The sequence below is a fragment of the Larus michahellis genome, chromosome Z (assembly GCF_964199755.1).
Source record: "Larus michahellis chromosome Z, bLarMic1.1, whole genome shotgun sequence".
In the NCBI taxonomy this organism is placed as follows: domain Eukaryota; kingdom Metazoa; phylum Chordata; class Aves; order Charadriiformes; family Laridae; genus Larus; species Larus michahellis.
In genome coordinates this window covers 22,225,838-22,243,119 of record NC_133930.1, presented here as the reverse complement: position 1 = coordinate 22,243,119, position 17,282 = coordinate 22,225,838, and the positions used below count along the sequence as shown (strand labels likewise).

Here is a 17,282-nt window from a genome sequence, read left to right as displayed (position 1 = left end):
CTAAAACAGATCCAGTACCTGCATCATGAATCTGTAATAAATTCAACTTGATGGTAGCCTGTCCAAATCACTGTACACACTCTAAGTTCTTCTGGGATACACTTAGCAGAAATTGTGTGGTAGAAGTAATTTCATGAGTCTCAGCTCCTAGTTTGCACACAATTTTATCTTTAAAGATGGACACATTTAAAGGTGCTACTAGATGAACTAAACCTGCCATCTGCACAGCATAACTGAGAGGAACTCTGGCCTGAATTCAGATAGTGCCAAAGTGGATAAAACTACACAAACAATTTTAGTCTGAACCTATAACCTCTTCCTCATATCATCAAAATTTAAAACCCAAGAGTTGTCTTAGACTTCTCTACTAGGTCAAACAACCTTGTTTAACTTCATACCTACTGCAGCAACAATAACTATGCAAAGACACACCTGGTGGCACATTCATTGCTTCACAGAAATTGCCCTGTGGACAGCCTCCCAACAGTGACTGGAAAGGTAATCCACAGGACTTTACCCCTTGGTGGGAAGCAGTCAGCTGTCTTTCAGGAAGGTGCAAGATAAAGGTCTAAAGAGAGGAAATTACAGCAAGCAGCTGATGCGAAGCAGCTTCTGGCCATGCACCCACAGGCAGCATTCTCACCTCTAGCTGGTGTGGAGGTATTTACGTAATGCTTCTGGAGGGCTTTGGCAAGGATGGCGAGTGCAAGTCAGGATTCCTGAACCAGTTCTGCAAAATTCTGAACTTGTGAGCAAATCTGTATGCAAAGAGCTAGGTATGTTCTTTTGGGTTTTGATGGTAGGCTGTTTTTCACTCAGCTGTCTGTTCCATTAAGGAACATCAGTCCCAGTAAGTTTTAAGTTCAGCAGGTCGAAGAGGCTCACTCAACTGTAGTGCACAAAAATCCCTATTTTTTAACCCTCTTTTAAGTGTCTTTCCAATAAAATAATGCTTTTTAACTAAGGGAAAAAAAAAACCACAAACACTTTTCCCCAGATTAAACACAAAACATACTGAGTTATAGATATGTAGCTTAAAATACTTTTTCTGGACTAAGCTGAATCTGTGTCACTATCTTGGATTTGTGCAAATATAGTGATTCAAGTACACACATCCACTCATAGCAGATGAAATAATTTAAAAATTTCATCAAGATTAAGGAAGCCTACAAGCATTGGTCTTCTCTTCCCCCACTCAGGTCCCATAAGCTTTCATCCATCCTGGGATAGTACTTCTTATACTGTATATAGCTCAGCCAAGCTTCAAAACTGAACACTTTTATTTGACTGTGTTTAAATAACCTCTTGCATTACTCATGGGGATTGTTCTTTTTCCTATTTGTTAGCTTCACATGAGCAACCGCACTGTGTACAGCTCAATACCCTTTTCTGAACAGCGAGTTTCCCCGACTATATTTGTCTTCATAATAGCAAAGAGGAAGTAAGGGTAAAGGTGGGGGGTTAAGCAGAAGACAGCCATGAAACCACACTAGTTGGTACAAAAATTGAAGGATTGATGTACCGGACTGCTCTTCATTCTCCTAAGTGGACAAGAGTTCAAGCTGGTACTTCAACAAGCCTGGCTTGCAGAAATCACAGTCACTTTACAAAAGTATCACATTAAACACCTGTGATCAGCCTAAAACATGATTTGACAGAAAGCAGCCATCTGATTTTTCAAGACTGTTAGCAGTGCAGCAATGGAGCAGGAAAGATACCAGTCTAAGTAACTTCACCTTCCTCAAAAAAGCAGTATTTAGTTTAGCAGCCTGCATAAACATGTACAATAAATACCACCTGCAAAGGTTAGGAAGGAACTAGACACTTCAATTAGGGTTGGAGGTCATGCAGGCTCCCTTCTAGCAGGGGAGAATCAAGAGAGGTATGGTACCCTGCTTAAGCTCTGTACAACTGAAGGACCTGGCCTCTCACTCATGCATGCCTTAAAGAGTCTGACAGCCACAATTATCCAGGCAGACCTGTAGGAGGGCTCTAGGAAGTGAGCAATCCAGATCAATCCTTATGCATTGAAGTGGGCTACTGTTGAAAGCAAGCCAGTAATAAGCTTTAATCTCCCCCAGTGCAAACAGTTGCAAAAGCCAAAGCATCCTCTTCCAGACAGGCCCACATAAAACCCCACGAAATCTCTCTTTATGGTAAAAGGAAGACATTTCTGCCCTGAAAATGGACTCTTCCACACTGTGAAGTGTGCAACAGGGCTTCCAACACACTTCTCCCCTCCACCAGTTATGGGCAAGCTTAGCTCTGCATTAGTTAGGTCCATCTGGAATAGATCATACATCAGCTTTGAGTCCTGAAAACAGATCATTTCAGTAAATAGGCCTCACTTATGGGAGCAGCTGTCTGTCATTTAGCTTCCACACTAAGCAAGTTATACAAAAGCAGCAACATTCTGCTCAATTACTGTTCTACTTGGGGAAGCAGTAATGATACTGGAACCCCACAAAGCTATTTTAGACTCTCAGTGAAGTCCATATCGAAAGTACTCGGTTTGCAAGCAATACGGTGTTTTTTTCCCCCCCCTACATGCCAGTCTTACAAACTCAGCTTGAGATCTTCAAGTCACACTCCATCATTTCCTTCTCAGGAACTACTACGAATAAGAAAAGACCACGGAAAACAAATGAAGTCTCTGCTATACCACCATGACCCTGCAGCCTCCAGTGCTGAGTGGCAACACAACAAAGTCGAAGAAGCAGAGAGGAGACTCCAGCTCATTCTTAGCTATACTGGCTCAGCAGGCCTAACCAGACAAAAAGCTGTGAACACTTTAGCAACTTAAGTCAAAAGCTATGAATAACCATAAAACACATTATTTAGTCAAAATAACTGCATAATAAGCAGAAAAATTGCCTTGAAAGTCTGTGTTATAGGTAAGTATGCTGAAGTTCAGCACCATCTCAAAAGAAGAGGAAAGATAGGAACCTTGAATGCAAAAAGCACCTTTTGCAACAGCTATGCAGATACTGAGAGAGGTAAACATGTACAATTGGAGTAAAGAGCTAGGTATTTCCTTCCCCTTTCCTGTACTCTTAAAGTAAACATTGCACTGGCTTTCTTTTAACCACTGGTGGAGTGTGGGAAGGGTACTCATCACTTGACCAAGGTTTTGCAATACAGAAAAACACTGTGGATGAAGAGATGTGGAAGACAGCTCACTCATACAGGCCCAAGACACAATCCGGGCTCAGGAAAGGCCCATGATGCAGTCTCTGGAACAAACCAGATGGCCTTTTGCCACAGGTGAATTCCCAAGCACACCCATCGTCTTCCTCCAGGCAGCAGCTCCATAATGTCTTTAAGCCAGTCTAAGTGTGACTGACACAGAAAGGAGCCCTGCCCTTCTCAGTGCCCCCCTCTTGCAATCTCCTCTCCTTTGAATCAACAGGAACATTTTTTTGGCCAATAAATCAGGTAAAACTCACCCAGCAAGATCTGAATTCATAAGCAGGCCAGTCCTCTGGCTCACCACACAGCTCCACAAGTCCTGGCACAAGCAGCAAGCTTGAGGAGAACGGCAGTGTCCCTGTGACAGCAGCCTGCATTTAAGCCGGTCTAAAGCAACCACGTAACTTCAGAATGAATACACACAGTGGGTTAAGTTTGCAAATGACAATCACAAAAACCTTTGCAAAATATAAGTTTATAAGCACAGCAACGCGGATTTTCTGTTCTAAGAGTTACACAATGAGGCACTGAGCAGTAAATGAGTCACGGCACAGCAAATGAGTCAGTTATTTCATTTACCATATTCATGACTAGAGTGTTTCACAATGAAAAACATTTATTTTGATAGGCCTGCTTCACAGTCCATCCATGAGGGAGTTCAGTGAGTGACAAGAGGGAGCAAGTCTGCTGGAACGGGCTCTTGGAGAAGGACTCCGGCGCTCACAGCCGCGCTGTGCTGCTGGATCAGCAGCTTTCCTTAGGGCAGCAGGCTTGGTCAACCAGGAATGTGCCCACTCCCTACAAAAAGGGAGGGGCAGGAGTGATAACACTGCTAAATTGTAACTGAAAATATAGTTTCAAATTCTCTCAGAGTAAAGGTTTACGGCCTTTGTCATTTATAATCTTCGTCAGGCAACCTAAGGTTACCAGCCTTAGAAGGAAGACAGACTTCAGGCTTGTATTTGTGCTTTAAACTCGTATTTACAAAGACCGTACACTGCTGGTCTCAGCCTTGACCAGCGCACCGCTTTTACAACACAGCCGGGGTTTTGCAGGCCGGTACAAAAGCCTCTGAACAGCCGACATGCAGAGCTTAAGCTAATGAAGGCCCTGTGTCACTGCACCAGCATGCCCATGTCAGGGCTGAGGAGCCGTACCCACCACACTGGACACTGCTATTAGATACCTGCAGCACACACTGCTGACAAACCTCACAGCAGCCCCACTGCTTGCAAATATATTAATTCCTGTGGGAAAGCAGGCTGACCAAGGCCCAGCAGTGCTTTTGCTGGTGGAGGAGCAGCTGCTCCGCACCAAGAGCAGGGTTGTGAGGGCACAGAGCTCTGCGGGGGATAAGACCATCAAAGGTCCGTCCAGCCTGTGCTGAACATGCTGCTGGCAGCTTACATTACTTCTACCCAGTTACGGAAGAGTAGATTGTGGGCTACCTCCAAAGCAGTCCCATCTCCAGCCCACCCTGCAAACATACCCATCCCTCTACTTCTGGCACTTCAAGCCAGTGTCAGCTGCAATACAGGTGGATCTGCTCTGACTTTCTCTTTTACCCGCTCACACCACACTCCCCCATCCCCAGGCTCAGGAAATTCATTTCCCCACCAAGGTTGAATGCAATGCTATCCCTCACAGGCTGCCTGGCTCAAAACCCAGCTACCCAAAGAACCCCATGCCTACCAATCAAGCTACATGCGTGCTAGGCTGATGTACAGGCTTCTTTTTGCACTCTTATGCTGCTGACTCACCCACCTCATTCACCCATTAACTGTTGCCTGAGGTGCTTGTATTATATCGCAACACCACCTGTCCCACCTCACCATCTTCTTGCTCCCACGGCCAAGTCATTGTATATGCCAAAGCCCTTGCTTGGAATGTGGTTCTGCCATCGGGCCTTTGCTGGTTCCAGTGCAGTGTATCACACTGGGATGGCTCTCACCAAGGTCCCCAGTGGAGATCTTTTCTGGATGTGTTTCAGGATTTGGATTCCTTTACCTTTCAGCACTTACATAAATGGATGATTCTTCTCCCAGAACTTCTGACCTTTACCGGCTTTTGTGGTTCTCCTTTTACTTCCTAAAAATCACAGCTTATTGTCTCATTGCGCAGCCATCCTCCTCTGCTTCCTCCTTTCTCAACACTGTATCTCTACTTCTTAACTTCCTTTTATTAGTCAAGGAGGGTGGGGAAGATGGACCTCATAACAGGCAGGATCCACTGAAGCGCGTGCCCATGATTCACATCTCTTCCCATTCATCCAGTGTAACATTTCACTAGCTATCATTTCACACTTTGAGCAGGAAGTAGCAGCTTTGATCTTACTGCCATCTTGCTCCTTTCAAGCTCACTCTGCATGCGGTGAGTATTCAGTTTTCTGACCACATCAGCACCCTTCCTTGTCCCCCCGTGCATATACAAGTCTTTCCTTTTAAACCCAACAAAACTTTGGATCTTTCAGCTACTGAGATCACAATGCTCGCATTTGTCCTATGTTTCCAATCTCTACTGTTTATCTTCTACCCCTACCAACGTCAGGTTTGTCTTCTGCATGGTCTCTTATCCACAAGAAAAGCTTCTCCAGTCCTTCTGATCACCACTGTGGCAACTCAAACAGTTTTCTTCCTCTTTCCCCTTCCTACCTTTATCTAAAGAAGTGCCTGAGCTGGGCATCACTCTTCACCAGATTCCTGTCTTTCCTCACTGGACCTCCCATCCTTAATCCCAGGTCAGCAGAATATACAGCCCTGGACAAAAATGTATCTCTGCTGTTCACAAGTGTGGGTACCACAAATATTCACTACTGTGGGGAAAAAAAAAAATAAGAAAACACAACTCCTCTTTTTGCAATATACACCACTTTAAAATTAAGCCATTTATTGCCTGTTGAGTGGAATTAAACCCCGATTTGACTATGGTTTATAGTAACTGAAATTCAGTTATATTCTATGACCTTATCAATGCGTATTAAACTCTATGAACATATCTGTTTTAAACAGGCGTACAAAATTAAGGCAATGGTTTTGTTTTACTGTTGTAATAGTAGAGCCTCCACCATAACTCAACAGAAATAGCTTCTGCTTCTGATAAGTACAATCTGACAAACGCCCTTCAAATATATAGAAAATCAGCACTTTCTGAAAAAGAGAGCATTTTCTTTTTGCATCAGATGATACATCTTATTTGTAAAATTGAATTTGGGACATGGGGTTGAAAAAAAGAGTGAGAGAACACCCACTTCATAACTTTAAAGATATTTTGAAGCTTCAAAAGCTACAGGACAGCTAATTTACAGTTTGCCAACCTGCTTTCCATTTTTAAAGCTTTGTTTCATCTTGCAGGAAAGAATCTATCAGCTTCCATGCCTTCACTAATACCCATGGAAGTAGACCACATAGAGGGAGCACCTCTTCAGGGATATACTGAGGCCTTTGACCTTTACCTTGTCTCAGGCATCACTGCTTCGCCGCTTCTCTCCCTAGCCTCTCATCTATAAAGGTCAACTGAGCATTTTACTACATCTCTTCTCTTCAAGTACATCTTAGTCAATGAGCCAAACTCTTGTTTACTCCTAAACACTTCTTCACTCCTGACACCGAACAGCCACGTACATTTATCATCTACATAACTACCTAGAAACCAAGTCTGTAAATTATTGCTGAGATACATGACAATGTAAAGTTTGATCACTGAAAACTATCAGTAAAACCAAGTAGTATGCCGCTCCAAAAATTTTTAAGTAGCACTGATAATGTTATTCTCAGTTTCCTTATCCCATCAGGCTGCCACGACATCTGTTACATCAAGTCCCATTCCTAGTCACTGCCTACCATTCATGCACTAGTAGCACATTTAGCTGCTAAGTCACCTCTATTAATTCATGCATTTAGATTCGACCAGGAAAGCTGTATGATGGCTCTCACATATCATGGCTGGCAATAAGAAAAAGCTAAAAAAATAGCTACATATTTTATGTCATCCTCATCCCTCTGCTCTAGAAGAGGCAAAACTGAAGTTTAATGCTTCTGTGTAATATAGCTACACTAAATCCAGACACAAATACAGAATATAACGGACTTGTTATTTTATCCCCAAGATACTAACTGTAGTCATTTCGCAAGGTTTCAGTTTACAACTTAAATCAATGGAGGAAGTGAGACTCATTTTGCATGTACAACAGCAGCAGCAAAGCCAGTTGTCCCAGTTGTCGCTGGTCATAACACCGTATCTCAGAATAAAAGCATTCCAGGTTTCCTTCCTTTAGCTAATATATTGAACAATTCATTTAGGCTATCGATTTTTCCCGTTCTTGAACTTTTAAAATAAGCAGACTCAGCAGAATTGTCTTGAAGAAGCACGAGCCATACTTAATGCGGTCACTGAGGCCAGGTCTGTAAATATGCAAACAAGTGTTTTACTAAGACTACTTTTCACCCTCCCAAAGCAGCACATTGTGTCCCACAAACAACAGAAGCAAAGTGTGTGCTTCATTGAGGCAACTGCTGTGCAAGTAATCAATAGCTTACTGTAAGGTCCTCTGCTCAACTTTGCTGATTCACTCACTTTTTCCAGAAGATTCCAAGATTATCTGTAGACATATTTGTTAATGAATTCTTAACACAGATATTTTACCTGTCACCCTTTCATAACCAAAGCTGCACGTAAGTGGCAAAAATCACCAACCACCAAACATATGAAACCCTGACAACCACACTACCTGCACTTATTTATACTTTCCATAAACATACGATCAATCCCATCATTAACTACTGAATATGGACTGGTGCTCTATGAACTTTAGGCCAGTCAAAATATCAAAGCTGAATATGAAATTAAACAATAATAAAGCCTACCAGATGCTCTTTACAAGGGTAAAAGCTAGAAGCTGATTTGCTGAAGAGAGTTTGTGCAGCCCCTATGCCTTGCACACACAGCTGAACACTACTATGCAGAGAAAAGGCAGGCCACTAGTATAAAATAGGAAAAGAGTCAAACTTTAAGTAAAAGAAACAAATCTGAGCACACCAGTGCTGGTAAAAGCCTTTAACCCAAAACCTTGCTTTTAACAAGTCTAAAAATATCAAAATAATTAGAATACATGCAAACTTGGTCCTCTACTCTATTACAGACTGTAAATTTGTCTTACACTTTATAAAACAGTTTATCCAATTTTAAGTGCCCCAATGGTGGAATGTTCTTTATTTCATTAGTCAGTATAAGTTAAACATTGTAGTCAGCTGCACAATTCCTGCACAGTATTTGCATTACTACGGGCTGTCAGTAACCAGTTAGCAGTTAAACCTGGCATGAGTACAACAGAGTGTCTAATTTCTTAGAAGTCCTACAGCTACACATTTGATTTTTCCCAGCCTTGAAAATGATTGTTTGAATACAGTTAACTTTTCTCCAAAAAAAAAAAAAGACAAAATAAAGATATATATTAATGCTTACTTCTGTGAAATTTCTTCCTATTACGCCATTTTTTCCCACTTTTTTTTATGACAATCCCATAAGGTATTAAAGGTCTGACACCAATTAACAATGAAAGATGACTTATGTAAACAGGCAGTTTGTTAAATAAAGCAGGACAACAGGTAAGTCACCTGAATTTTTAGCACAATAATTCAGTAAATGAGCTTCTGATTTATCTGATCAGCTAGCTCTACTAGTGTGAATTTAAAAACTGACAGGTTTTACTGCATCCTTCCAATTAACGTCAGACCTTCTCAGCCATTGCCCATGCATTTTCAAAGCAAAAATTTCCAGATATTTCAACACTGTCAAGTGCACTCACTTGCAACGAGAAGCAGAGGGTTAGAATAAAAAAAAGTAATAAAAAAATAAAAAAGATTTAAGCTTTCCTTTTTAAAGTGTGTGATGGCACACATCACAATTACCGTAAAATATACTTTAAACAGTGTTAAAGATTATCCTCTATCACAATTTGTTTTTCATTTTTCAGAAGCGTTTAATAAAGTACTGGTAAAAAAGCCCAGATTAGGAGACACTTCAGTCTATAATGAACTGTGCCAAACCAGAAAAAGTCTTTTGTACAACTGCTTAGATCCTACAGCAGGCCTTTTATCAGTTCTGACTTAACCACAAAGGAATTCTCTACACTATAGTTACTATTAGAAGACTACACTCCTCTGCTGTTTGCACTTTGCAGAATTAAGTCAGAAAAAACTATTTTAAGATAGTGACTTACATCACAAGTTTTCTAGATGTCCTAGTCTTCAACAGCAGGGCCAAGGCAACAAAGACTGGATGCATACTGCTACTTCGTCAGAGGACGGCAGGGTAATGTATCGCAAGGGCATCACATAAATCATGGTAATTGCCACGTAGCTAGAAGGAGAATGCAAACCAGCGTACAGTACCAGCCGACATCTCTAGTGATCCAGGTCACAGAAGGTTATGATGCCATGTCAAGGGCTGCATACATATCCATGCTGAGAGAAGCATTTTACATAGGTAGTCTTAGATAGTAAACCAGAAGGAAAAACTGGAAGTTCAAGGAGACAGATCTCCCAGAACAAGTGCAGTTGTTGGACAGTACTCAAGTATTCACATGCTGTCAGGCTGACTGCATTCCAGGCAATCAGAACTCACATTAAATCTGTACCCTTGTTGCACATGAAAGCTTTTTAAAATTTCAAATTAGTTCCTGTCACAGACAGCATATTCATAAATTAGTATAGCTTTTGTCAGTTAAAATAGTGTGGTCCTTTTTTTCTTTTCTATTTGGTTTTTGGTGGTTTGTTTTTGTTGGGTTTTTTTTTTTTGTTTTTAAGATTAAGTCAATTCTACCACCTAACCCACAAAGAAAACCAGCTAAAGAGAAAGTTACACGATGTCAGCTGCATTCCTGCACTATCATAACTTTGCACTCATATTTTGTTACACTACTACAACGCTTCACAATTTTTCTTGACATAACAACTAAATTACCTAGACAGCTGCTGACATTAAAATTGAACCCATGCAGACATATCTTACAGCACACCATCTAATATACTTCATCCTTCACCAGTAAGAATTGCTGTACGTGACAACATTCTGTTCACTCAAAGTAGGTTTTCCTTTTTTCTAAACTAGAACTTTACTGGAGTCTTAGGTAATGGTTTGATTTCAACAGGTTCACTAAAAAAAGAAAAGCAAATAATATGGCAAAACACAGCAACTAGCTACTGATTTATTTTTTATTTTTTTTTTTTAAGGAAAACTGTTTTGTCCACTAACTTTTAAATAGTTCCAGCCTACCCTCACACAGAGATTTTGCTTTTAATTAATTGTTCACCTCTGAAAGTTAGAGTACAGGGAGAGAGCGAGCACGCGCAGGCATCAGTTGCTGGCATGACAACTGGCTCAAATTCAAGATTGCTCCATACCAAAACATCTGAACATATACAGAGATGGAATAACTTTCTAAAATGGAAAGCAAGCTTTGAAAATGAAAATTGTTTTCTTGGAAGTGAGGGAAGCCTTGAAGTGAGGAGAAAAATGAAACCTGACCTAAAAACAAACAATGACAAATTTTGTTAGGTCAATCCCATATAAAAAACTTTTCTATAAAAGGAGATTCCTTGTTTTAAAACCTGTGATGGGAAGTGATTTACAACTCATTTTCTCCTTAAAAACTAAACAAGTTCTTGAGCAGTATTGACACTGTCCTATTACATTTATTCTACTATTCCTAATTACATAGAAAGGCAGTTTAAAGTTTTATTTTCATATCTTGAAATCGCTCTAAAGTGCTTACTTTCTCTTGAAATCCAGAGATTAGGTAATTTTAGAAAGACTGAAAAAAGGCAGGAGCTGATTTACGAAGTTTTCCACCTTTAGCAATCTGGTCTTGAAAGAAAGCTTTTTCCCTTTTTTTTCTCCCCCCCCCCCCACCTCCCCCCCCTTTTTTTTTTTAGTGTTTCCAAAGAAATTATTCAAGGTCAAGGATAGTACATCAGAACACACATGCACACACACTGAAAATAGCCTGCACATTCCCTAATTAATGCACTGCATTCCAAATCTAACAAGGAAACTGGAATGCATTCAGATGTCTCCCTTTCAGGGAGAAATATTTAAAACCGAGTTTACTTGTTTCTGTTACGAAACTTGGAAATACTAGTAGTTTTTTCTCAAAGCAAACTGAAACTGGAATCAATGAAGATATTTTCGCAAGACTCTAGTAGTCTTGGAACCAAGTCAAAAAAAGTCCAGTAAAAAGTCAGACATCATTTGTTTACTCCCCTACCACAATATTGTATTAACAAATTCTGGATTACTTGTTTTAGTCATACATTCCTAACCAAACCCCACCATCAGACTGACTGCAGAAGAACCATGCTTGTTCCTTCAGCATGTCAACAGATAACCTTCTCCTCCTCCTCAAACAGGCAGAGTTCAACACAACCTTTTCTCCTTGGAAAACGGTCAGTACGCATGGCAGGACAACATGGGTGTCACAGGACACCAACAAGTTAATGCAAAACACAGTGCTTGCATCTGCACAAACGACAGCCATCATTTTTCACATAACTTAGTATTACTTGAATTAAATACAAATTTTTTTACTAAACCCATGTGTCCTACAGGTTTCATCAACAATTGGACATACACTGCATGCATCAATGAAGATCACCATGGCTGCTAAAAGGCACATTTCAACTCACAGCACAAAAACATTTGTGCTAGCTTTGCTAATAAATTACTTGGTGTGGTTTTATCAACAGAAAGGTGTTTCACATTATACTGTTGGCACTTAAACAACTAAACCTTGAAAGAAGAGAAATTACATCTGTTTTACTTGCTCCACATTTTCACATTGAGTAAAGATGGCTAGAAAGAACAAAAAATTACTAACTAGAATCAACATCCATTAAAAAGATCTCAAGTTCGCACAATACAATACACTTTCCACCAGAATTTAACGTAGCAATTACCATCATCACAGTCTTGTAAAGCTTTCTCTTCCTCCTGGTGAAAAAAATGGCTTCTCCTGGTTTTGAAAGCAACTGCCAACTTTTAGCTCATACTCAAAAAGGGAAAAAAAAAAAAAAAAACAAGGGAAAAGGGTGAAATAATCAGCTGTAACAATAGATAAAAGCACATCTGAGTCAGAAGATAAATACTTCTCATTAAATGAAGATTGGGGGAGGGGGGAATCACAAGTCTTTTAACTTCATTTAAAAAAAAAAAAAATCAACAAAAGAAACACCGAGGGAGCTCCAGCCATTATTTTATACTTGAGAAGTTTTACTTTCTTTTTCTCTCAAAAGTATTTTGGCTACATCCCTCTGATCACGTATCACCAAGGGGCTTCAGAAAAACAAGTCCACAGCTCCACGCTGATGATGCTGTTCAGCTGAACCCTCTTTCACAGACAAGGCAGCTTTCTAATTCACAATATTAACATTAAATTCTAGAGCTGTGCTAAGTGCCAGTCAATTAATTCTTTACATTATTTTTCTTCCTCAGGAGCCTCTTCCCTCCAACTCACTCCTTTGCCATTCATACCTAAGAGGCATGACTACCGTGATTACAAATCCTCATGCTGCCCTGGAAAGCACTGTAAAACCTTAAAGGAAGACCTGTATGAGCAAGCAGGGTCTATGCAACAAAGACAAACCGACCTCAAATTACAGACAGACAAGGATACTCTAGGAGTACTTATATGCCATATCAAAAAAACACTTCAAGTACTTCTAATGTGGATGCAGCTACAGCAGTAAAACCAAGCTTTACAGCAATAGAGGGAAGGCAGTCTCTGTCTTTCCCCAAGCAAGAAGGGTCACACCAGCAGAGACACAGGGTTGGGTTTTTTTTTTCCCTTCTCCTAGAATAGCTGCATTAAGGGCTGTAGCCAGGTCAGCTGTGCTACTGAGGGATCACACCTCTTCCCAACCTTGACAGCCGCAGCTGTGACGACAATACAGTACTGTATACTAATTCAGGACTAACCTCAGAAACCAAATATACACTTCGCCATCTAAAACTGTCTGCTGACTCCTGGCATCTTCAAAAATTTGGCCAAATGAAACACAGTCAATTTCTAATTTTCCTTCCAGATTGTTGTATTTACTCACAAAGTGCTTTCATGTTTAGACTGTAATTTTTACTAAAAATACTTGGTTTGAAATAACTGAAAAACATGTATGGTAGAAATGCTCTGGTTTATACAGTTGAAAAGGTTTGTTTTAGAAGCCCACATTCTGTATTTTTTTAAAATAAACTAAAAAAGAAAATCCTTCATGTCTAATTGAAACATACCAAAAACCTATTAAAACATCAATAAGTTAGATGCAAATGGCATTTTGAAGCCAACTTGTTGGAGAAAATCTTTTGAAATTAAGTGATGCTAATTATTATGCTAGGACAAGATCATTCAACTTCAAAATAGGCTACCAGACAACTTTACTGCTTCATTATTAGGAACATTATTTGTGGTGTCACTAATGTGTCATCTTCCTGTTACTTAAGATTTTCTTTTCACCACGCACATGAGATGAAGTTGGGGGGAGGGAGGGCACGAAACAGGATGACATGAAGATATTTATCAGAGTGTAGACACAAGGTTTTTGAAATTCTCCCACTTGAAGTGAGTTGCCATGATAAAACTGGCTGAATGCTTATTCAGGGCTAGACTGCAAGAAAAAAATATGTAAAATTCAGAAGCAAATGGTTCCATTTAACTACCACTGAACTGAAATTTATGCATCTCCGTCAGAAATCAAATCCTGCACTCCCTGTTTATAGTAATACTTAGAAGTAAGGCTGTTGGAATTGATATGAAATAAAATGTACTTTGTCCAATAACTGCACTTTTCCATAGTACAATAGTAAACATTTACAGAGTTTCCATTACTCATACTGCAAAGAACATAAGTTCACATTTATATGGTCACTAAACATGCACTTACATAAACGCAATGTGAAGTTTTCCTCAATGCTACACATTCAGCCTTATTATATGGAACCAATTCCATTCTCCGCCCAATATAACTCACTCCTGGTGAATTGGCTTTCACAGTTTCACCTTTCTGCCCTACAAGGAATATCTTGCCAGCAAGAGCTGGCCCTAATGACACAGCTACCTACCCAAATTACACAAGAACTTTCCTACAGCAGGACCCAACCTACCTAAGTGCTACACAACTCCCTCACCAGGCAAGCCAAAGACCTCTGTCAGAACAACTGACATGTTTCACATCACCAGCTTCCACTACTATTTTTGCACAGCCTTCCAAGGGAGGCACACATAAGGTTGGAAAAAAAAAAAACAACAAAGAAAACATATTTTCAGCAGCAGGTATAGCATTGGTTTGGAATGCGTTTAAGGGCTTCAGAAGCAGCAGTCAACACTTCAGTTGTATTTATGCATATTTTCTTTCTTCACATTGACCCTTGCCAACATTACTCAATGCCCCCCCCCCTTTTGAAGCCATACAAAAAGTTACTTTTTTTTTTCTTTCACAACTACTCACTGAGGCCTATTCCACCGCTGAAAGCAAGTGAAGCAAAGCCCACGCTGGGTGTCTGTCTCCTAGAGAAGATTGCATCTTTTATTTATCGCCCCTTGGCTTTATTTTCACAGTGAATTCCTGGCTTAAATGTAATCAGCCAAGAAACCCTCCCTATGTGCACTCCTGTCATTCCTCATCGCTTGCAAACAGAATCAAGTGCAAGCAAAAGGGAAAGAGAAAAAAAATCTTAGCACTGCCAACCAAACTAGAAAAGCCCTACTTCTGGTTTTGCCACTCCCGAGGAGCCACAGACGCGTCTCAGACCTTTGGAAAGAGAAAGCCAAAAGATGAAACTTACAAGAAAGTTAATTAGATCAGGAAAAAAAAAGATTGAACTCCCCCTAGGCAGAAGGGAAGGGCACTGAGCCTAGGAGTGGGGACGGGGACACGGCTTCCCTTCGGGGAAAAAAAAAATTGATGGCACGTTTACAAGCTGCCCGCATCAAGTCAAAAACCCACAGCAGGCAGGACCCGGGTTTTGGGGGGACTGGGAGGGTGGGAATCCCGGCGTGTCCGTCCCCCCCTGTACCCCGAGCCGCCGCTGCTAACAAAAGGCGAGCATCAGCCTCTTTTGTCTGGCTTCCCCTTTTCGGGAGAGGAGGAGGAGGACGGGAAGCGACAGAAAACCGGGGGGGGGGGGGGGGGGGGGAGGAAACAAGAAAAAAGAAAGAAAGGACACAAATAAACATGAAAATGAGAACAAAGTGGCCGGGTCGCACAAAGAGCATCACCCACCGGCGGGGGGGGGCTGTCTGCCGGGGTTAACCCCCCAAAGGGGGTTAACCGCCCCCGCCAGACAGTACCTCCCCCCCCCAAAAAAATGTGGGGGTGTACCCACCTCTGAAGCCCTTTAAACACAGGCAGGGAGGAGTTAAGCAGGAGAGCCCGCAGCGGGTGAAGAGCAGCGGCAGGCGGCGGGGCTGGGGCGGGGGGGGAAGAAGACGAGGAGGAGGGGGAGTATTGTTCCAGGAGGAGGAAGAGCAGCGCTTCCCCCCCCCCCCAACCTTGTCACGAAGCAACCCCCACACACACACCCCCAGGCGAGGCGGATCGCGCCCCCTCCCTCCGGCTCGCCGCCGCCGCTGCCCTAGAAATGCCTTTGTTCGCCGATTCCCCCCGCCCCGCACAGCCGCCGCCGGGGTCTCGCACCGCTTTTATGTCTTTATTTTGGACGGCGGCGCATCCCGCCCCCTTCCAACCCGCCCCCCCCGGCTCCTTCCCCCGCCGGCCGCCCTTCTGCTGATTCATTTCCACCGGCGGTTCCCCCCCGGGATGGGGGGGCGGCATCTCCTCGCTATTGTGGCTCGGGGTAAAGCGATGACCCGGATTACCGGGGGTGGGCACTGGGAGGGGGCAGAGCCAAACGGGATTACACGGGCTGGATTACCGGGAGCGGGCACGGCGCGGTGCTGCGGGGAAAGGGGCGGGGGGGGGGAGTTAAAGGGACAGGCCGGGGGGTGGCCCGCCCGTGGCCGTGTCACGGAGCGAGGGAGTTACTGCGTGTCCCGGGTGCGAGAGGGAGGAGACCGGCGGAGGAAGTTGCCCGTCCCGCATTACAGCCGGGGAGCCAAGGGCTCGTACGGGCCCCGGCCCTGCGGGGGGCGGCTCCCTGACGGAGCTGCCGGACCTGCCCCCTCGGCGGCTGCCGGGGGAGGCTCCGGCCGGCGGCTCGGCGGATGGCAGGCGGGCGGCACGCACGGGGAGACCCGCGTTGTCGGGGGAGGCCGGCGGCGCCCTGCCCGGCTGGCGGAGCACGGCCCCGGCCGGTGACTCACCGACTTGCAGGACGTTATCGACGCAGCCGCCGTCGAGCAGAGCGATGCCCCTGCGGAAGGGCAGGCGGTTCTCGTCGGCGGCAGCGGCGGCGTCCGCCGCCCCGCTGGGCGCCGTGGCGACCCCCCCGGGGCCGACGGCGGGGTCCTCGGCGCCGGTGTTGAAGGAGGAGTACATGCAGATCTCCCTCTCGCTGCGGGGGAAGGACCAGTAGACGATCCTGCGCTGCACCGGCTCCGGGATCCGCTCGAACCGCTCCTCCACCCGCTGAAAGGGCCACTTCTCCGCCACCTTGCGAGCCGCGATGTCCAGCAGGGACTCGGGGCTCTGCGTCTTGCCCAGCGGCAGCAGCCCCAGGGCGGCGGCAGCGGCTGCGGAGGAAGGTCCGGCGCAGAGCGCCCCGCTGCCGGGTCCGGCGCCGCCCGCCCGCTGGCCCGGCCTGCACCCCGAGCCATAGCCCGGTCTGCAGCAGAGACGCTTGGCGGCGGGAGGGAGCTGACCGCGCTCCGCCATGATCGCGCCGCTTCTCAGCAGACAGCGGAAGTGGCTGTACCCTATAAACGGCTCCAGGAAGGCAACGACCGGCCGCAAGACACACCCCGCCCGCGCGCTCCCCGCCCCCGTGGGGCACGCCCCCTTTTACCCTTATATGGCGGAGGGTGGGCGGAGCCGACGGCGCGGGGGGGCGGTGCCTTATGCAAATCGCCGCCACAAACGTAAATAGAAAGGCTCGCGCGCGCCTGCCTCCACTCGCGCGCTCCCTCCCACCGTCCCCTCGCGCTGATGTCA

At 44.0% G+C, this 17,282-nt stretch overlaps 1 protein-coding gene across 1 annotated transcript in view; it reads right to left on the bottom strand.

The window, feature by feature from the left end:
- Positions 1-17,016, bottom strand: part of ZSWIM6 (zinc finger SWIM-type containing 6) — a 113,019-nt gene extending 96,003 nt beyond the window's left edge. Inside the window, exon 1 of the mRNA XM_074570240.1 lies at positions 16,496-17,016. Coding sequence (XP_074426341.1) covers positions 16,496-17,006 — 511 coding nt within the window. The 5' untranslated portion in view covers positions 17,007-17,016. The remainder of the gene's footprint in view (positions 1-16,495) is intronic.
- Between the last annotated feature and the right edge of the window lie 266 nt (positions 17,017-17,282).